At 40.4% G+C, this 22,635-nt stretch overlaps 1 protein-coding gene across 1 annotated transcript in view; it reads left to right on the top strand.

Annotated features, from left to right (window-relative positions):
- Positions 1-22,635, top strand: part of ksr2 (kinase suppressor of ras 2) — a 358,563-nt gene that overhangs the window by 210,062 nt on the left and 125,866 nt on the right. Inside the window, exon 6 of the mRNA XM_073065461.1 lies at positions 13,723-13,792. Within this exon, the coding sequence (XP_072921562.1) occupies positions 13,723-13,792 (70 nt within the window). The remainder of the gene's footprint in view (positions 1-13,722; positions 13,793-22,635) is intronic.

Raw genomic sequence — 22,635 nt, 5'->3', positions numbered from 1 at the left:
CTTGCCCATTGTACCTTGACAATAATTACAAAAATTCAACAAGTGTTTGAAAAGAACCTAAGAATAACATTAAAATAGTAAAGTGCAAAATGCTTGGGAAGATATAAGTACTGTTCAACAATAAAATATGTAAAAGGCTAAACTATTGAATTTTATTGCTCACCTTGTAATCCTAGTTCCCAATCTTGTTTATGCCATGGACCAATACCATTAAGCAACGTGCCCTGGGGCCCCAGGTAACAAGTAGGAGTCCTGTAATGTTTTCAGATGAGCTGTCATAATGAATTGAATGCATGGATGAAAAACATTTTGTTTTTTAATGGTCATTTTAAACTAAAAGACTGCAAGATTAATAGATATAATTTCTCAAGAAAATTACAGGAGTATAAGAAATATAGCATAAACCTCACTCATTCATATTCATCCCCAATGAGAGTTTGTTCTGCACGTCTGTGTCCTGGAAGTTTGTATAGGTTGTGATTTTATTTCCAGACCCACCCACTTGCTATGATACTGAAGTCTGTACAATTGCATATTAGCCATAACCTGATGAGTTGTTTTATGCTCTGAAAGGTGTCTTGTGCTGTGTGATTCGAGTTGTCTCATTAAACCCAAGATAAGTCATGTATAGCTCAATTGTCCCATCTCTTGATTCAAATTGTTGTCAGCACTCATATTCAGCACTCAAGTTGAGTAGCATTAAAGTGTGTGAATGCACAAATGAGCAGAATTAGTCTTGAAAATACAAAAAAACTGCAGATGTAAGTTACAAACATAAGAGATTCTGAAGATGCTAGAAATCCAAAGCAACACACACAAAATGCTGGAGGAACTCAGCAGGCCAGGCAGCATCTATAGAAATGAATAAACAGCTGATGCTTTGGACTGCGACCATTCTTCAGGACTGAGAAGGAATGGGGAAGATGCCAAAAAAGATGGTGGTGGGGGAGTAGAAGGAGGTTAGCTGGAAGGTGATGGGTGAAGCCAGGTGGTAGGAAAGGTCAAGGGCTGGAGAGAAAGGAATCTGATAGGAGAGCAGAGTGAACCATAAGAGACAGGGAGGAGGCAGGGACCCAGGGAGAAGCAATAGGCAGGTGAGAAGAAGTGAAAGGTCAGAGTGGGGAATAGAGTGGGTGAATTTGTTTAGGGAAGGAGAAATCGATTTTCATGCCATCAGATTGGATCTACCCAGACAGAATATCTGGTGTTGCTCCACCACCCTGAGGATGGCCTCAGATGTAAACTGTTAGACCAGCTGAATCTTTCCCTCATTTTTGTGCTGTGGTATTGGCTACTTCTCACAATGGCAAGAGAGAATTCTTTTGATTCGTATTTTGGGTTACGGGCATTGCAGGCAACATTTATTGACACATTAAATTGCCCATGCCAAAGTGATGGTGAGCCATTTTCTTGAGCTGCCACAGTCCTTCTAATGAAGGTACCCTCACAATTCTATTGAGTGTGGAGTTCCAGGATTTATGTACAATGAGAATGAAGGGATATCAATAAATTTGCAAGTGAGGATGGGGCTGACTTTCAGGAGAACGGCAGCTTCTCATTACAGCTATTACCCTTGTCTAATTAGAGGTTCAGGTTAGGAAGGTGCTGCTAGATTAGCCTGGACAAATCACTATGATAACAAAATTGGTTATTGTAATGTTTACCAGTGAAAAACTTTGTTTTGCATGCCATCCTTGCAGATCATATCATTACAACTGTGCATTGAGGTAGTACAAGGGAATATAAAGATAGGGAATTACAAGTCTGTGGAAGCATCGGCTCAGTCTAGGAAATTTCCTACATCGCAGCAATGGCTGCATTAAATCCAAGATGAGCTATATTGGTTGTAAAGTGTCTTGAGATTGTAAGAGGCACTACTAAAATCTAATTCTTTCTTTTGCCCAACATATTAGCTTTCAGTAGTTCATACATCTGGTCACCTGGTTCCTCTGAGCACATTGTTCATCATCTAAAAAAGATTTTATTACTCTATTCCTCCAACTAAAATTAATACCCTCATTTCCCTTCCATCATGCTCCGTTTGTTTCCTTCTTGTTGCTCAATTAACTAGAGACTTTCACCTTGCAGAACTTTATTGCACACTTCCCTATTTAGCTTTGTGTTGTTAGCAATTGGATGCATTGCACTCAACCATTTCATCTGAGTCATTAACATAGATTATAAGTTTTTGATGCATCAGTACTGATCATTATGAACCTCTCTCTAATAACATCCTTCTAACTGGAAGGTGGCCCATTTCTCAGTTTACAGGAATAAATCAGTTCTTTATCCTTGCAAATAATTTCACTCAACCTAGTGAGCAATTATTTTCTGTAACCTTTCATGTTTCATCTTATCAAGTGCTTTTAAAAAATCAATATTATACATCCATTGGCTCTCTCATTGTCTACCATGCCTGTTGCTTCCTTAAAAAAGGAGACTTCATCCACTCTAGCAGCTATTTGCATTCTTAAGAAATTATTTTTCAACTTCTCTCCCTCATAAAAGCATGCTGCTGTGCCTAAACTTCTTTGATAATAGGTTCCAGTGTTTTCTCAACAACTGATGGCAGACTAGTGAGTTAACATGCCCCAATATCTTATTTCACTCTTTTCAGGAATAATGATGTTGCATTTGCCACTTTTCAATCCATGAAGGTCCTTCTGGAATCTGGAGGACTTTGCAAGGTCATTAGTAATAGATGCTGCATCTGTGTGGCTGCCTACTGTAAAACCCCAGGAATTAGGCCATCATTTCTGCATGACTTATACTAGTAATTTTAATTTATCCCCTTTTATTAGATCTCATTTGCCCCAATATTTCTTGGGTGTTTATTGTGTTTCAGGTACAAAATATATATTTAAAATCATCGCCTATTTCCCTGTATTGAATGGATCGTCCAATTCACCTGTGGAGCTCAATGTGTCAGTGGGATCTCCTGACTTTGCAACAGCACACGGTCCCTCCTACTAGCAATCCTTACAGGGCCAGTATGACTCAGCATGATGGAGAGCAGAACAACATTGAGATTATTGTACTTCTGTTGGATAATTTCAAGGACATTGTATTTTTGGACTGATTTTATTTACACTATATATTTATATAAAACTATAAGTTAAAATAATGTTTTATATATATGTTTTTGAGACATTTCCTCAAATAAGCCCTTCTACAAATTAACTTAAGTCTAAGTCCCTTAAAGGATAGGGTTCTTGTAATTTTATACACTTAAGTTACATCACCCTTGAGCCTCCATTTTCCCAAAGGAAACACCCAAGACTAGACAATCTTGCGTCATAACTAATTACTTCCAGAGCCAGCAACTTCCTTGTAAAATGAATCTACACCCTCCTTAGCACTACATTTTTCCTGTGGCCCAATTAATGTTTTATATAATTCTAGGTGACCTCTTGTCTTGGCTACAGTCAAAAAAAAAAAGAATTTCAGGATAGATATTGTATACATTTCTCTGACATTAAATGTACCTATTGAAAAAAGCAGGTAATCCATGTTCTTTTAAGCAGCTTGTTTACTGGTCCTTGTTAACAATGAGACATTTGTTCAAATAGTTAGACATATAATATTTCTATCCACGCCGTGTGGCGTATTGGGCGGCCACCTTGCTGTTCCTTTAGCATTTTATTGTCTGCGTTTTACGAGGCCAAGTTGCTAGCTTGACACTCAAACCTGCACGGATGGTAGATATAGTAGAACACCATTAAGATCTACCTTTGAGAGGAGGAAAGTCAAGGGGAAATGGGATACTAGTCTTAGTTACGTCTGACCACACCACCAACACTCTTAGTCCCCCAAAGGACAACACAGATTGTGCCACATGTTTCAAATGGCCAAAGTGACTTCAAGGCATGGAATCACCAGATTACAGACATTAAAACATCTGTCTCTGCTGTACACAGCTGAATAAGCATTCTGATGCTCAGCAGTGATGTGTGAAATACACAGAGCACTAAAATCCTGCTGCCATTGTCAAAGCATGCATCATTACTTTGATTTTATAGTGGAGACCCTCTAACTCATTTCTCTTTGGTAATTGGCTTTGGGATTTGCTTTCCTGTTTTAATGGAAGTTAAAATGGATCATAGGTTGCACACTGTTGCTGCAACCCTGTCAGTAAAATGCAGTGATCACTCTACAGGTTGGTAGTAGCACGTACAGGGCAGATAGAGGGTAAATGTCAGTAGTGTTAAGCCGAAAGAAACTGGTTCAATTTTGCAATGGATGGAATTCTACTGAAAGTGATTGATTTTGTATTAAACCTTCACAAAACAAGATTCCTGCACTTCAAAACTAAACAGTGTTTCATGCACCACGCACAAAATGCTGGAGGAACTCAGCAGGTCAGGCAGCATCTGTGGATGCGAATAAACAATCGACGTTTCAAGCTGAGACCCTTCTTTGTGTTTCAATTTCTAGGCTAATATGTTCTCATTGTCACAAGTTCAGAACGATTTTACTGGAGATGCTAATTTGTTTTGTGGAATGTGCTTGTTATCCAAATTATCACAAGCATAAGAAAATCTGCACAGATGGTGGAAATCCAAAGCAATGCACACAAAATACTGAAGGATCTCATCAGGTCAGGCAGCATCTATGGAAAAGAGTAAACAGTTGACATTTCAGGCTGAGACCCTTCACCAGGACTTAACCAAATAATGTACATTTTTTTTGTGGTTTTAAGAACTATAACAATGGAAAACATTCTCTCAGTATTCAATCTACGTTCATGAGGCAGTCATATTTCCTTCATTTTTGTTATCTTTAGCAAGAACTGGCTGTATCTCCAAGTAAAACAATGCACAAATTGTTGCTATTAAATAGAGGCAAGGTTAAGTTTTCTCAAAATTGTCAGTGATGGTGTCCATCACATGAGTTTGAATGGCATCTTAACATTTTAATTCTTTGCACACATTGTTCCTTTTATTGCTCAGAAGCAGCTTGGTTTTACCAAAACAGTGTTTAGCGTTCAGATTGCAACAAGAAAGCAGAACTGACAGATAATTAGTGATTCAGTCAACGTCTCCTGTCAGTAAAAGAAATTTCACAGTGAAATTTGAGTTTCTTCAGATGAAACTTTTATAAGTCAGGAGAGAAAGACTTTTTTTAATTTTATATGTTGGAAGCAAGCAGAACATTGAAAGTGATGCTCTTGTCAGTGGAGTAAGCTTTCATTGGGTGATTTTAACTTTTAGTAATAAAAAATAAAAAGTGTTTGGGACACATTTTAGGGCCAAGCAGCAACTGTGGAAAAGGAACTATTCTTACATTTCAGGTTGAAAAATTTTCAGAAGGTTGGAAAAAAATGGGAAAAAAAATACAGGTTTTGTAAAAACAGACGCATGCAAGAAATGCAAGATTTCACAGCAGCAGTGAATGTATTCTGGGTTGATAATTGATAATGCTTGGCTCTTTGATCAGGCCAATGGCTTTCTCAACTCACTTATTCTGTTTGTTAATTGTAGCCCTGCACCCAGTGAAAGTTAAGCAATTACTTCAATAGTTGCTGAAAGGCAAATTCACACCACCACAACTCTCCTTTATTTTGGAGCTTCTTGTTGGTGGCTTGCACTGCAATATCTAGATATAGACTACACAAGCTGGATTTCCAGTAGGCAACTGAATACTATAACATTTCCTTCATTCCTTTACCATCTCCAGTGGGATCCAACCACCATCCACATCTTTCCCTTCCCCCACTTTCTGCTCTCCACAGGGATCGCTCCCTACACGATTCCCATGTTTACTTGTCCCTCCCCACTGATCTCCGTCCTGGCACTTATCCTCGCAAGCAGAACAAGTGCTACACCACCTCTCTCGCTACCATTCAGGGCCCCAAACAGTCCTTCCAGGTGAGTTAACACTTCACATGTGAATCTTTCAGGGTTATCTACTGTATCTGGTGCTCCCAGTGTGGCCTCCTGTATATTGATGACACTCAACGTAGACTGGGAGACTGCTTTGCCGAGCACCTATGCTCTGTGCGTCTCCCAGTGGCCACCCATTTTATTTATACTTCCTGTTCCCATTCCAACATGTCCGTCCGTGGCCTCCTCTTCTGCCATGATAAGGGCACACCTTATATTCCATCTGGGTAGCCTCCAAGCTGATGGCATGACCATCAATTTCTCAAACTTCTGGTAATGGCACCCCCCTTTCCTTCACCATTCCCATTTCCCTCTCTCACCTTATCTCCTTACCTAACCAACACCTCCTTCTGGTGCTCCCCCCCTTTCCGTTTCTCCCATGGCTTTTTGTCCTTTCCTATCAGATACCCCTTCTCCAGCCCTTTATCTCTTCCACCAATTGACTTCTGAGCTCTTTATTCACACGCCCCCCCCTCTTTATTCAAACGCCCCCCCCCCACCTTGTATTTCATTACCCCATCCTCTTTCTCGGACCTCATCTTTTTTCTCCAGTCCTGATGAAGGGTCTCAGTCAGACTGTTTCCTTTTTTCCATAGACGCTGCCTGGCCTGCTGAGTTCTTCAGCCTTTTGTATGTGTTGCTTTGGATTTCCAGCATCTGCAGCTTTTCTCCTGTTTATATTTCCTTGACTCTTCATTTCTTTGGCTCGGGTGGCAAAATGAATATTCTTAGTAACTATAGTGATGTCCATTATACCACTGTTACACAGAAACATTTAACTCGGTAGCAGGAGTGGACGCAATAAAGCCATCCTGTGTACTTTATTTGGAGTGCCAGGGTTGGCTTTTAGTAACAGCTGGAACTTTAACATGCTACTTGCCACCTTTCCATGAAAAGCATCGACGAGACACCACATGTTGTCTAACACTAAAACTGACCATTGAGAGGTCGTTGCTGGAGTCTGAAGAGCACATTTCCCAGCAGTTTACAAGCAAGAACAGCTGGATTGCAATCCTATCTTTACAGAAATTAGGAACCAAACTTAGCTTTCAGGAGATTGTCCTCTCCTGATAGGGAAGAAGCTATTGTTACTCTGCTATGACTTCAAATTTCAAAGTAAAATTTATTATCCGAATACATACATGTCACCATGTACAACCTTGAGATTCTTTTTCCTGCGGGCATACTTACCCAATCTATAGAACAGTAACTGTAAACAGGGTAGAACAGCAAAGCACAGGACACATTTTTAAGGACAGTTCTGGCCTCAAAATCATAATCAATCTGATTAGGTTGAGACAAAAAAGGAGTTGGTGAGTTCTTGAAATGTTTCATTTGATGTGCTTTGGCTAGATGGGACTAGTTCAAATTGAACCTCATCATATTATGATTGAGGTCTTGCTTTATTGCAAACACCTGGTAAATTGTTATTGAATAATTTATATGTTAAACATTGGCACTACAGTCAAACACACAGACACAAAAATCAGGCTGGGTTGCTGTCAAGAATTTTCTGTGTAAGGTTATTGCACTGCAAGTTATAATTATTTGCATTCAAAACAGCACCATATGGCAATTTTTAAAGATTTTATTAAAACTAACGGTCTGAAGAAGCACTTCAGTGGAGTGCTGTTTGATTTAGTTGTTACAATGTTAATATCAGCTACCAAATATTTACAAGATCAACTTTATGAGGACTTATTCTCCTTGGTACCTGACTAAAATAGTAATTTTTCTTGTAGTCTCTGGAGCATTATTTTAGAAATGAATTTTATAAATGAAATACTTTGTACTTTGTTTAGATAAATTGATTTAATATTGAACTCAAGTTTGAAAAATGCTTGATAGTAATTTTATGAGAAATTAAGATGCTGTAATAAATGTTTTGACTAGGGGAACATAAATAAGGCAAAGTAAAGTGAATAAATCAGATAAAGAAAATACTGTGATCTTTGATTCTACTTTACATTGCATCCATATTTGTGGAGAACGGAAAGCTAGTATTATAGCTGACTCTGCCTGAAACAGGTGGGATCTCTGTTTGAGTATTAAACCAATCTCTGCATGCAAATTCCCAACTAAATATCCATATGTTTTATCTTTTACCACACAGCATATCGTAAATGGTAAACATATGGACATTGTTTGAGAAGATTTAAGAAAGCTTGTTAAGCACTCTTAAGATACTTTCTCCATTTTCAGTTTGTTCTTCTGCTTTCTTAAATTCAGGGTGCAGCATCACTGGCAAAGCTTAAAAGGCAGTATCTATCAATGACTCTTATCAGAAGAACATGGTGGTGGGTCTTGCTTTGAGAGGGGTCTGTGTGTCCTTGTGCATACGTACAGGTACTACAGCTAGTTGGGAAAACTGTTGTTATTACTAGAGGAATTGTACACAAAAATGAGAAGGTTAATGTTTCACATATGGAGAGCACTGAAGAGACCACACCTGAGGTTTTGTGCATATTATTGGTTTCCTTATTTAAGAAAGCATCTTAATGCAGTGGAAATAATTCAGAGAAGGCTCTAGTTTCATACATGGAGTGGACAGATTGTTGTATGAGCAAAGGATCAGCAGCCTAGACTTGTATCCACTGGAGTTTAGCAGATGAAGAGGGGGTAACTTGATTGAAATAAATAAGATTCGGAAGAGTCTTGACAGGAAGGTTCCTCTTGGAGGAGAATCTAGAGCTAGTGGTAACTTGAAAAGCAAGGGATAGGCCATTTAGCCTAGTGATGAGCCATTTCTTTTGTTCTCCTTGGGCTCTAATTCCAAGGGTGTTGATGTTTTTGAATATTTTTAAAGCAGAGATAGATAGATACTTAGGAACGAAAGGTGGTGAAAGATTGCTATGGGTATACTGGGAAGCAGAGATGTGGTTACAGTCAGGTCAGCTGCAATTTTATTAAATGGTGGAGCAGGCTTGAGTGGCTAAGTATCCTCCTTCTACTCCCTACTTCATATAATCTTTTCTTTTAAATTGACACTTTCTGGAGAAGCTGCTGCAGGAGTTGAAAGAATGGGGATTAGTATCCAGTTCAGGATTGTCTGTGATATGAAGGAGGACTTGGGGGAAGTGGATTTCTCATGCACCTGCTGCCCTTGTTCTTCTAGGCAGTAGATGCCATCAGTTTGGGGAGGAGTGATTAACCACGCATTCCAGATTGCGATTCGCATACGCAAAGTCACGCTGAGTGAAAGTGACAGGAATACATAGTGAAGAGTAGGATGTTAATTAAGTGAAGAATGTTGTCCTAGATAATTTGATTTTCTTGAGTGTTATTGCAGTTGCACCCAACTGCTAAATCCCAATGTACTTTGAATAATTGATGCCATTTTACGTTGTTATGAGCATTATAATGTTTTCCAGAGGAAATTAAAACAAAACAATTAGTGAAGGGATGCCAAGCTGATCGTTATTCTCACATCCGCATCAGGGGCTGTTAGCTTTCCTTTGGGAAAGTTTTCTATCTCTAATACAGAATCTAGATGGTATCAGTAAGATAGGAAAAGACCTGACTTGATGTAGTGCTACTTGCTTCCTCAGTAGCTTCAACGCCAAGACCACTAGACTCAAAAACAGTTACTTCCCCATCCCGTCAGGCTGATCAATGCCTCAAAAGTTCAATGTAAGTTTATTATCAAAGTATATATACGTCACCATTTACAGATTCATTTTTCTCATAGGCATAGTCAATAAATCAATAGAATAATAGCTATAACAGAAACTGTTTAAGATGGCACTGGTGATGCCCAGCGGCTACTTATCAGCAGCAAAAAGTAAAACAAAGAAAACTATTATTAGCACTTTATTATGAACGATGGAGAGGTGAGCAGAGCTGAGCTAAAGGGATGGGGTCGAGGTAAAGGGATGGGGTGGTAGGGTCGAAGCAGAGTTGAAGGGTCCCTGAGACCATGTAAAGTCCCAATGTCTGATCGATTTAAGTGCTGGGCTGAATTGAAAAGGTCGAGTGTGAGCTGAATTGTGGCGGAGGGCTCCGGTGCAAGGAATGACCTAATGTTTGGATGATTGAAGCACTGGGCCAGATTGAAAAGGTCAGGGTGTTGGGACCAGAGGCAAGGCGAGGTCCGGTTCTGCTCAGTTCTGCTTGTTGCTCTACGGCGTTTACTCCGCTCTGCGCTGAACCGAAGCTGTACTTGCTCCGTCTGCAGGGATGCCTGGCCTCGTGACATTTACTTAGCTCTGTGATGAACTGAGGCTGTAGCCTGCTCTGGCTGCAGGGATGCCTGGCCTCGGGACATTTACTTAGCTCTGTGATGAACTGAGGCTGTAGCCTGCTCCGGCTGCAGGGATGCTTGGCCTCGGGACATTTACTTAGCTCTGTGATGAACTGAGGCTGTAGCCTGCTCCGGCTGTGGGGATGCTTGGCTTCGAGTCTTTTGTAAAACTCCAGTTCTGATGCTACTGTATTTGCTTGCTTTTATTGTTTACGTGATTTGGTTTTTTTTTTCTCCCAATGCTTTGCGTGTTTGACGGTCATTTTTTAAAGAGGTTCTTTTGGGGTTTCTTTACCTTGTGGCTGTCTGTAAGGGGATGGATCTCAAGGTTGTATAATCTATACATACTTCTCTAATAAATGTACTTTGAATCAATGAACGATCACACTAACAGGCATTCAACTAGTTAGCAAAAGACAACAAACTGCGCAAATACAAAAAGAACAAAATAATAATCATAAATAAATAAGCGATAAATACCAAAAAATGAGAGGAAGAGTCCTTGAAAGTCGTTCCATTGTAGGAACAGCTTAGTGATGGGGCAAGTGAAGTTGAGTGAAGTTATCCCCTTTGGTTCAAAAGCCTAATGGTTGAGAGTTAGTAACTGTTCCTGAGCCTCGTGGTGTGAGTCCTGAGGCCCTCCTACCTTCCTCCTGATGACAGCAGCAGCAGCGGGATGAGTGGTGGGTATCCCTGATGATGAGTGCTACTTTCCTGCAACAGTGTTTCACGTGGATGTGCTCAGTGGTGGGGAGGGCCAGATCCACTACTTTATGAAGGATCTTCCTTTCCATGGCATTGGTGTTTCCGTAGCAGGCTATGATGCAGCCAGTCAATATTCTCCCCACTACACATCTGTAGAAGCTTGTCAGAGTTTTAGATGTCATGCCATGTAATGTCACCCACTACATCCACATCAGCCACTTCTCTCCTTAGCCCCTCAGCACCCTACACCCCCACTCCATGCACAGCCATTTTACATTTACCCTCCACACCTCATACCTACACTGACACAGGCACTGTCCCACTGTGTTTTCATAGGCCCTGCTGCTACCTAGAAGAGTTCCTGTTGCCAAGAATCACTTTGTCACTTTATCATTTCCTGTCAGTCTCCTTATATTCAGATTCTGCATCTTGTGTCACTAATATACAGTACATGCAATCAGTCTAGTCTTCTGTATATATGGCCACACTCAACAGTTACTTGTTTTATAGGATTGGTTTTATATTTACATTAATTGTGTTTTTATGCTGCATCAGATCCAGGGAAGCAATCATTTTGTTCTCCTTTACACCAGAGTACTAAAGAATGACAATAAACAATCTTGAATCTTGAATATACATGCCTTGAAATTGGATTGCATGCTGCTGATTTTGTCAGCGATAGGCAAATGAAAATTGATTGAAACCAGAATAAATATTGTTTACTCCATTTCTAGATCAAATCACTCCAACCACGAAATTGGACCAGGCACATCCTGTTGTGAGTCACCCTTGCACACCACATGAGATATCATTATCAAGGTAGCACATGGTGATGTCACACATCCTGAAGTTCTTCTTTTGGCACATTATAGGTAATTTGGATTATAGTGTCCTCGGAAGATACCCATTGCACACCACACCCAGAAGAATGTAACGATAATCCTGGTGTTCTAACCTCAGAGGCTTGTGAGTTGGGAGGCTAGGTAAATCCTTGGACGCTGTAACCCATCCCTGCAAAACCACCCATGATCTACTCCCTTACATCTTCTAGTCATCCCGTCTTAAATGTTCAAGCCCCTAACCTGAACCACAGGAATTGATTTTTTTTAAAGTTTGCTCTCAAAACATCAATTCCTATCCATCCAATCTCCCCCAGATGTCAAAGTTCTTACAAGCCCCCTTCCTCGACAATACCCCTCATCCTCCCAGCTCCACTGGGATCTTGAGTATTGTGCTGCACAGAGTCTGCAGTGCTACATGTTACGAACATGCCTGATTGTTTGTGACAGAAGTCTCAGTGTGTGCAGGAATTTTTAATGATTTCTGTGACACCGTTTGAAGGAATGTCTTTGAAAAGGTGCAGCTTTTCAAGAAGAAAGAACTCATTACGCACTGTGGTGCTGAGAATAGGGTAAGGTGAAAAAAAATAATTTCCAAACGTTTTGACAATATTTACTACGCTGAAGCCGGAATAATTTTTGTTGTGACTATCTTCTAGCCTGTAAGCATTCTTGCTATTTCCTCCTCCAGCATCAAAATTGGTCCATGGAACCTAAAGCTCCTGAGATTTGGTGCCGTGGGATTTTTGTAATTATGTAGGAAACAAAACTGAAGTACATGTTACAGTTGGAGGAATAATAAAGGAGGTGTAATAAACCCAAGTATATGTGTTGCAGACAGCAAAACACTTATCTTGAAAATGTTCAGATATGTCCCAGTGGACCTAGTGCTCTTCATATTTTGTATAAGTTACATAAATTTGTAATATTTGAACATTTGAAGAAAACTTCCATTGTAGGAAGTAACTCAAATTATGGAATGGAATTGCCTCTAATAAAACGGACCGAACCATCATCATGTTCAGTTCGTCGCAAATCTGATAAATCCCCTTCAACCCACTTTAGAGTGTGTTATGGCTGAACTGGTACTCACCATGATAACTATCTCAGATGATACTTGCAGACATCCCACCTCTCCCAGAAGTTCCGGGAGTCTCCCACATAGCTTTCTCTGTGGGCGGGCTTTACAGTCGACCTCTCTCTCTTTCATTGTCTATTAGTTCAGTTCAGTGTCCTGCAGCGCCATGGCAGAGTGTTCCAAAAACAGAAAATATAAAACGTACTTCACCCCTGCCTAATAGGGGTCAAAATTAAAGACAGTGTTGCTCGCTGCACTGTTTACACCAGTGACTTTTCTATTGCCTATGGTGGGTTAAATGACTGTAAAAGACATGTTGAGGTGAGTTCAACAAGTGTCATTTGTTCATTAGCATAGCTAACGTTATTTAAACTAGCTGGCTAGCTGCGAAGGAGCTACTCTATTGATGTCCTACGTGATGAGGCCAAACTCCCTGTAGACTTGCTTAAAGTTGTAATAGAATAAAAAAAACAACTCCATGACAATACAAGTACGTATTTTAATGTCACATTTTCTGCATAAGACAATATGTGTGTAAATAGTTTCAATGTGTGATCAAATAAATTGTTGTGTTCTTTCATAATCAAGTGTCCTGTTATACATACACCCTTGGAGGTCGACCGGGGGTGGGGGGGGAAGGATATGGGGTTGCGGGGGCCAGGGGTGATTGTGCTACCTCCCTGAAATGAGTTTTTGCAGGGTGGGATGTCTGTACTTGTTCTCAGGATTTAACATTTTTAAAACAGATGATGTACACAAGGAATAAATAGTACAATAATGTAGTACTAATGTTTGTTCAGAATGTAATTTTAACATAGCAAAGTGACCACTTTCTATGCAAATTCTAATAGAAATAAGATTGTTAATTAAATGTATAATTTCACAGTTGTGGAATAAGACCACTGTATAAGATTGATTGAGTTTTGTTTGGATACAGGTTGATAATCTCATTTACCTTATCCTTCTCGTTTTGTTTAGATACATTGTCAGTGCCTCGATGGTCCCCACAGATTCCCCGCAGAGATCTTGGGAATTCAATAAAACACAGGTAGGGTACAATGAATGCTAAGTTGAAAATGTCTCTTCATTTAGATCGCGTAACTACAGCAAGTCACAATCACAGACCCACAATTCAAAGCATCTTTCATTGGGACTAGAACTCAGCATATTAGACAAATTTCACTGATGATGCTAACTCACTGGTTCTCAAATAAGTGAATAAAATAGGTTGATTCTGAAACCTGACTAAGTACCAAAGAAACTTTAAGTGATCAAAGGAGAAGTCTGAGTTCACCAGATTATAGTTTATTTAAGGATGGACAAGGGTGCAAATTCTCTTCTTTCTCTTTACTGGGCCTTACAGCCCAATAAATTATATAATTAGATGAGCAAGAACTATATTTAAAAAAAACAGTAAGAAATTCTACATGTAAAATAACAAGAGAATAACAAAGCAGTGAATATTTACTTTAAAAGATGACTTTGGGGAATTAATAATGAGAAATGAGAAAATGGAAAAGACTTTAAGTGAATATTTTGTGTCTGTCATCATAGATGGATGAATGTAATACATTCCAGGAAGAGGAAATCCTGAGGAAGAAAAAGAGAGGAACTTAACATTAAGTACCAGCCAAATTAACATGATTAAGACGGACAATTCATTTGGATGTGATGGTCTCAACACAAGGGCATTAGGGGAGCTGGCTTCAGAGATGTTGATGCATTGGTGTTTATTGATGTTTTGAGCTGATCTCTTCAACAGGACAGGAGAAAAAGAGGACTTAATGCCAGTATAAAGGGGTAGAGTGGGAGGAGGTGTGAAGCATAAATTGAACCCAGGTGAGGAGGAGAAGGTATCAAGGTGAGGGAGACAGGAAAGTCGGAATGATCTGAAAAGCTGGGAGATGATAGGCAGAAGAAGCAAAGGACTGAAGAAGATTGAATCTGATAGGAGAGGACATTGGACCATGAAATAAATGGAAGTAAGTGGAGAACCAGAGGGAGAACTTCCCATTCCCAATACTGGCATGTCAACATCCTTCTCTACTACCAAGTTGTGGCTAGATGCAGATTAGAGGAGCAACACCTCATATCCCATGTTCATAATCTCCAATGTGATGCCATCATCATTGAATTCTGTAACTTTTTGGGACCATTCCCTTTTTTACTCCTCTTCTGCTTCCTGCATCTTTTGCTTACCTTAATTTTCCGATCCCTTTACTCCTCGCATCCCCGCCCCCCCCCCCCCCCCCCCCCCATGATCTGCTCAATTATCCACACTTTCCGCTCTTTGGCTCCCACGACTTTCTTTCCAGACCTGATGAAGGGTCTTGGCCTGAAATGTTGACTGGTTATTTCCCTCAACATTGTTCCTCCAGCATTTTTGTGTATTGGTCTGATTTCCAGCATCTTCAATTGCTCCTCTGTCTCAATCTGTATTGGGCTCCTTAGGGATTTAACAAACAGGTTCTCAAAGAGGATTGAACATTTTACAGTACTTAAATTTCCAAAGGCATTAAAAATGACATATGATATATTATTTAACTACTGCACAAGGTAGGAGCTTAAGCAACTAGATAATTAGAATTAAGATGTTGGCATGGGTGGAGGATTGACTAACTAACAAAAAAAAACAGACCAGCAATAAATGGTTAGTTTGAGTTGTCTAGCATTAATTAATACAGTGTCATATGAAAATCTGTTTCCCAACCATTTGCAGTTTGTATTAAACTGTATTAAACACTCCCACTGAGACACCCCCTTCCCCACTGTTCCCATCCCTCATTTCCCTTATTCCCATCCCTCATTTCCCTTATTCCCATCCCTCATTTCCCTTATTTGGTCTCATGCTCCATCTTCCTATCCGATCTGATGCTATCATCTGCAGCTTCCACCTATTACCTCCCAGCATCTGTCACCATTTTCAGCCCTCCCTCCCTCAGATGCCAATCATCTCTCTTCACCTGGTTCCGCCTATCACTTTACACCTCTTGAGAGGTCCCACCCTTTTCTTTCACCTCTTTATACTGGCCACCTCCCCTCTACTTTGTCATTTCTGATGAAGGGTCGTGACCTGAAACTTCAGTGCTTTGTTTTTCTTTACAGATGCTCCCTGACCTGCTGACTTCCTCCAGCAGTTTGTTTTTTGTTGCATATTCCAGTATCTGTAGTCTCTTGTATCTAAAATCTGTACTAATGACTAAGGGTGTGTTGAAGCCAACTTTGCTGATGATACTAAAATAGGTAGGGAAAGCAAATTGTAAGGAGCACAAATTATCTGCAAAGGCCCTTCAGGGTTGCTACATTGTTCAATAGGACCATGGATGATCTGTGCTTGCCCTCATTTCTATTTTGCAGCCAGTTTCCCATTATTCTTCACTCCTCCTGTAATGCTGAATGAGGTTCGCGGGCCTGGCAAGTGCAACAGGGAATGCACTGGCTTTGAATAAGTATATGAATAATTTATTTACAAACAGTAAAAATTCGACCAAACATTCATGTTACCCAAGCTACTGAAACTACAAATCTAAATATTCAACAAATATATGTACATTCAACCCACATACTTAGTTGAAGTGCATGCAGAGCATACCTTCCCAACTGTCTTGCCTTAAACAAAGGAAGAAGAGAGCAATGCATTTCCACATGCTATTTTACATATCCAGGATATTTGAAACTGGACACCAGGCAGCTATCTAATGGGAAAAATCCCTGCAGTTTTAAGCTAACCAATCACAACAGAAGCAACTTTCCAAAATCAGAATAAGGCATGCCGCCACAGGACACCTCCCTCAACAAAAGAAGTCTCTCTCAGGTTGCAATCTATTCAGCGACACACTCTCCACAGCTTGATTAAGTGAGCAGTCAAAGAAATTTGTCGGAGTAACATGTAGGAAGGTGTGAGATTATGTTGCTTAACTGAAAAGGAGTCACAAAGTGCTGCAGAGCAGAGGAATGTGATTGTTGGAGGCATAAGAGATTGCAGGTGCTGGAATCTGAAACATGCAGCGAGCGAGGGAGGACCTCAATGAGTTAAGCAGCATCTGTGGGAAGAAAGTCAACGTTTTGGGTTGAAAGCTTGCATACCAAGTTAGTTTACAGGTATGCCAAATAAAGGGAGACAAATGCAAAAATGGTTTTTATTGTGGGGGAGGGGAGAGGAGTATAAAATTGTGAAAGTCCAACTACAGCTATACGGAAAGTTCATGAGACTACATCTGGAATGTTGTGTGCAGTTATGAGGAGAAGTAGTTCGAGGCAGTTCAGATTCGGTGCACCAGGTTATTGTTAGGATGAAGACATGTCTTCAGAGAGAAGTTGGGGCAAGCTGGATGTGTACACACTGGAGTTCAAAAGAATGAAATATGATGTGATTGAAGTACAAAAATTCCGAAGTTGTTTAACAGGGAGAATACTGAAGGGATGATGGTGAAATCTAGAATTAGAGAGAATGTTTTTAACCTTCACTGATTTAAAACAGAGATCAGAAGGAATTTGTACCCTCAAAGGGCTATATCTGTTTAATATTTTCTGTCCAGAAAGCTGTAGAGACTGAATCACTGATTAAATTCAAGGTTGAGAGAAGCACATGCTTGGTTCCTAGGAATCAAGGACTACAGGGAACAGGGAGAAAAGGAGATCTGAGGCCAAGATCAGAAAGCCATAAACCTATTGAATGATAGTGCAGGCTTGAGAGGCTTCTTGACTCCCCTGTCCTCCTATTTATGTTTTAAGGGCGGCAACTCTCGCTTTATAACTGTGGCGTGTCTGTGCCTCCTGCCAGCAGCATCTATGGCCTTGAAATAGAGTCAAGGTGATGTCGAGCTGAGATATCCGTCAATGTTGTGGCTGAGACTTATTTGCCTTTTAGGTTTGTAGGGATGGTTTGGGAATAGTACAGGGAGTTAGGGGTCAGGTTAGGAATGAGGGAGAGTTAGAGGCTAGGGACAGTAAATGAAGAGTCAGGGGCAAGAGGTGGTGTTCATAGTTCAGATTGGAGTGCTCCACGATGGAAGGTCAGTGATCCCAGAGGTCGGGTCAGCAGGCACTGAGGAGACCAACAATCCTCAAACCCATAGGTTGGAGCTCCGTATGGGAGGGAGTCAGAAGGGCTGGTCACTGCCCACTCCCCCACTTAGTTGGAGGTCCATGTGTGCCTGAAGGTCAAGGCCTGAAGATCAAACGCATGATTGACAAATCTTCGGGTTGACACTCAGAGGTCGAAAAAGTCCGGTGGGCAAAATCGAAGGTTGAAATCCAGAACTCAGCAGGACCAGAAGTAAAAGCCCGAAGGTCAAAGATCAAAATCCGTGAGAGTAGGGGTAAACCCTGAAGGTTCAAGCCCCGGGTCAGCTTGTACAGAGGTCAGGGACCCAATGATTGTGAGTCCGGGTCAGGAACTGGAGGTTTGAGGCTCGACGTCTGTGAGTCTGAGGCCAAGTAGATGCCTGGTGGCAGCCTGTCCTGAGGTAGGAGGCCTGTCTGTGTGTGAGTGGGTGGGAAAGTTTTGCTGCTGTTGTCTGGTTTTGTTATTGTTGTTGCTTGTGTTGTTCGTCTGTATGTTTTGGGCATGCCACGTTGGTGCTGGTCAACTTCCCCCAGCACATCCTTGGGTGAGTTAGTCATTAACGTAAACCACACATTTCACTGTATGTTTCAGTGTACGTATGATAAATAAATTTGAATCTGAAATAGCACCAGCTATTCTCTAGAAATAGTGCTCTAACACACTGGACAACCATGCTTAATGTAAAGCAGCAGTCTGATTTAAACAAGGTTTATTCATTTACAGTTCACATTGATGAAGATGTAGGAATTTACTGTACTTCTAAATTTCAGCTTCTTTGAATTATTAAGGAAATTCTTCAGTTGTTCCCATGACTTGTAATACTATGATTGTAAGTCATCTACTCACGAATTAAAGCAGATTTCCAAAGTTGCCATGGAAACAATGCTTCCAAACAGGATTATTAAAACAATGCTACTCATTTCTGTGATGTCTATGGATCTCAAATTTCAGATATAATTCTAATGCAATAGTATAGGGTTGCTTTTCTCTTAAGTGTTTCTCTTTTCGACAATGAAACACTGGCAACAAAACTTACAAGTGAACCGTTGGCACTTAGCTGTACATATGCACCACCAGATTCTAAGGCAATTGAGATACTATGGTGCTGCAAGGGGAATGAAAGTAACAAATAAGCTACTGGAAAAACTCAGCGAACAAAGAACATCTATGGATCGTGTTGTTGCGTGAACTAAGTCAATGGAGAGAAGTATTGGTAGGTATGAAGCAGCTTGCTTATTTGACATAATGAGATACAACAGGCATCATATTGAGACCTCTTTCGGTGGAAGAAGGTCTGTCAGACCCAATGCTACACAGCATTTAATGTGCTAAAGATCAAAGGACAATTCAAATAAATCCATATTTACAATGCTTTCTTTGAGCTACATGTAACAGTTCACATGCCTGGATCTTCCCCACCAGCACACCCAAAATAAGTGTTAATTATTGTCATATCCATGCAATGGATTATTGATTGGATTCATGCATATGTAGACAATCAGTTAAGAGCTTGATTCCTGATCCATCTGGTCTGCATTTTACTGTTCCATGGAGAATTTTAAATTTAATCTTCAATGCATATTCAGATCTGATGGTTGGTTGTTGAAGTTAATATTTGGTATATGTCCTAACCCCAAAAATGCTCTAAAAGATCAAAAAGAGTCCTTCATTTCATTGAGTGGGACCTAGAAATATTTTTGAAGAAGTACCCAAGGAGAGGGATCTTGGTGCCAAGGAAATCTGAAGGACATCGAGAACAGTGGATGGGCATCTGAACTGACCAACAGAAATGGCACACTCTGAAACACTGAGCAAGTAGGAAGAAGTATTACAGTCTCATGATACTTAAAAAGATACTTACCTATGCGATTGAAATGTACTGCCTTGAGCTGCAAATTATAGTCTCTCTCTCTCCCACACTCAAGCCTGTCTTACAACGACGCAAGATTCAAGACTTGAGATTGTTTAATGTCATTTTTTGTACACAAGTGTAAGGAGAACAAAATAATTGTTACTCCAGATCCAATGCAGCAGAAAAAAAGCACAAAAGGTAAAGAACACGATAATAATACTACAAAACACGCAATAAATATAAATACATAAGATAGCTTATATACATAGATTGATTGTGTGTTCATAAAGTGACACTAGGCTAAACACAATGTGTCTGATGGGAAATGATAAAGTAGTGCAAGAAATAGTAGGTGAAGGTATTAATCAGTCTTACTGCTTGGGGTGGGGGGTAACTGTTTTTGAGTCTGGATGTCTTGGTGTGGATGCTGCATAGCATCCTCCCTGAGCAGGGTGTATGGAATTCGTCCCAATGTTACTGGCCCTTTTCCAACACCTTTCTGTGTATACTGTATGTCCTTGATGGCAGCTAATCTGATGACAGTGATGCCTTGGGCAGTTTTGACTACCCGTTGTAGAGCCTTCCTGCCTGCTGCAGTGCAGTTTCCATACCGTGCAGTGACGCAGCTTGTTAGGGTGCTGTCTACTGCACATCTGTAGAATGACATGAGTACAGGTGTGCAAAATCCAGCTCTCTTCAGCCTCCTCAGAAAGTAGAGGCATTGGAGAGTTTTCTCATCTGTGTAGGTTGTATTCCTCCTACAGGCAGTAGCGGGAATTGAACTTGGGCCACCTGCACTGTAAAGCATTGTGCTAACCACTACGCCACCATGTGCACTGCCAGGAGTTTGAAACTGCTCGCAGTTTCCACTGCTGTGTCGCCGATGTAAAGAGGGGTGTGAGTTCTCCTGAAGTCGATAACCATCTCCTTGTTTAGTTGCTATTAAGGAAGAGGTTATTTGCCTGGCACCAGGCCTCAAGCTCTTCCACCTCCTCTCTCATTGTCAGGAGATAGGCCAGGAGATTAACACTGAACTCTCTGTGTATGCACTTCAAACTCTCAGATGGAATAAGTAAGTCATTACTTTGCAAGTATCATTGTCTCCTACCTAATATCTCTCTGGCTTAATGCATTTATCTGTTTGTTAAAGGATTTTGCATGTTAGAAACTTCCCACTTGCCCACTTGTGACGGTTTGCCATGCTCTTGCTTGTGTTCTTATGGTTGCAATCTTGCAAGGAAGTTTCTTCAAATTTGACTCACATATGGAGCAGGAGAATGAAGAATCAGTGAGGTGTCAACAGAATGCCAGCACACTCAGATGCTAACACCAAATAGGCAGACAGTAGGCCACAAGGAACCTTTTACGTATCACCTAGTAATTGTGGGCAGCAGTAGGGAAAAGGTAAGAATGTAATGAAACTTATTGTCCCTGCTTGCTGGGGTGTAGCCCTACATGGTCATACTTTCCCAGAAGGATTAGTGTAGGACTGTGCAAGCAAAATACTCAGGAAAAAACTAATAAAGTTGGACTGTAGAGTATTTGGTCAATAAGTTGGACCAAATGCAAGGAACAACCAGGAGCATGGAGAATTTCACCCACATCCTTCAGGAGGTTATGGAGAGTCAGAAAGTATCACTTCCAATTTGAAAGTAGTTCTAATCACTGTTAATACTTTAGAATTATAGGAGATTTCTATCTCTTTGGAGGGAAAGGCCAAGGTTATTCAATTTCTTAATGCCACCATGAAATTTCAGGGTAATTCCATCAAAGAATTTTTTTTAACCAAGCCAGCAGCAGAGATCTCCATTGTAAATTACTGTCCAGCATTGTTGATGCCAGATTGAAAGCACTGCGGTCATTAAGGAGGAGATGGCTTCTTTGTAGAAGTTGTTTGCCAGGAATGGCAAAGGTCTGGAGACCTTTGCAATGGTAATATGTTCTGGACTTAACTCAGACCTTTGAGCTAAAGGTGAACTGCTCATCTCCCAATCTACCTCATCATTTGTTACCTCATCAGAGGCTCCCTGGTAATGCCTCACCTTCCTCAAACTGCGGCCGTTCTTCGTGGTATGCAGCATCCAGAAGTAATTATTTTCAGGGCAAGATATCATCAGGAGCACCTAGCACAGACTAGTGCTTCTTCCACCACTGTAAACGGACAACTTTACAATGGCCACAGAAAGAGTAGCATGACTGAACGGTGTCTACAAGGAAGGCAAGCTCAATGTTTGTTAAGTAGATTATTAGTTGTAGCAAGAGTTTTTTAAAAACATTTATCATTTTAATAATTTGGTTCAAAGAGATTTTGTGCTAAATATAGCAATTTTATTTTTTGTTATTTTAAACAAAGAAATTTATAGGGCTTTGCATGACCACTTTCATGAGAGATGAATTATTATGATATTCCAAAGTGCCAGAATTACTTCTTTCAACATGGGGAAATATCAAAATAGCTTGAAGCACATGTCTGACAATCAAGAATATTTAAGAATGAGAATCAGGTTTATTATCATTGACGTATGTTGTGAAGTTTGTTGTTTTGTAGCATCAATGCAGTGTAAGATTAAAATGACTATGTTACGTAAAATAAACAGTGCAGAAGAGGAATAGCAAGGTAGTGTTCTGAGGTTCATAGATGGTTCAGAAGTATAATGGCAGAGGGGAACGGTTGTTCCTAAAATACTGAGTATGGGTCTCAATGTGGGGAGGCATGTGCCCGTGAGTCTACAACCCTCTGCAGCCTCTTTCAATCCTGTCCATTGGAGTTTCCATAGCAAGTGGTGATGCAACCAGTCAGAATGCTTTCTATGGTACACCTGTAGAAATCTGCTAGAGTCCTTGGTGACATAGCAAATCTACTCGAGTTCCTAATGAAATATAGCCACTGGCATGCCTTCTCATGATTGCATCAAAATATTGGGCGCAGGACATATCCTCTGAGATGTTGACACCCAGGAGCTCAACGCTG

Source organism: Hemitrygon akajei, chromosome 14 (assembly GCF_048418815.1).
Source record: "Hemitrygon akajei chromosome 14, sHemAka1.3, whole genome shotgun sequence".
In the NCBI taxonomy this organism is placed as follows: domain Eukaryota; kingdom Metazoa; phylum Chordata; class Chondrichthyes; order Myliobatiformes; family Dasyatidae; genus Hemitrygon; species Hemitrygon akajei.
This window is presented reverse-complemented; position numbering and strand designations above follow the sequence as displayed.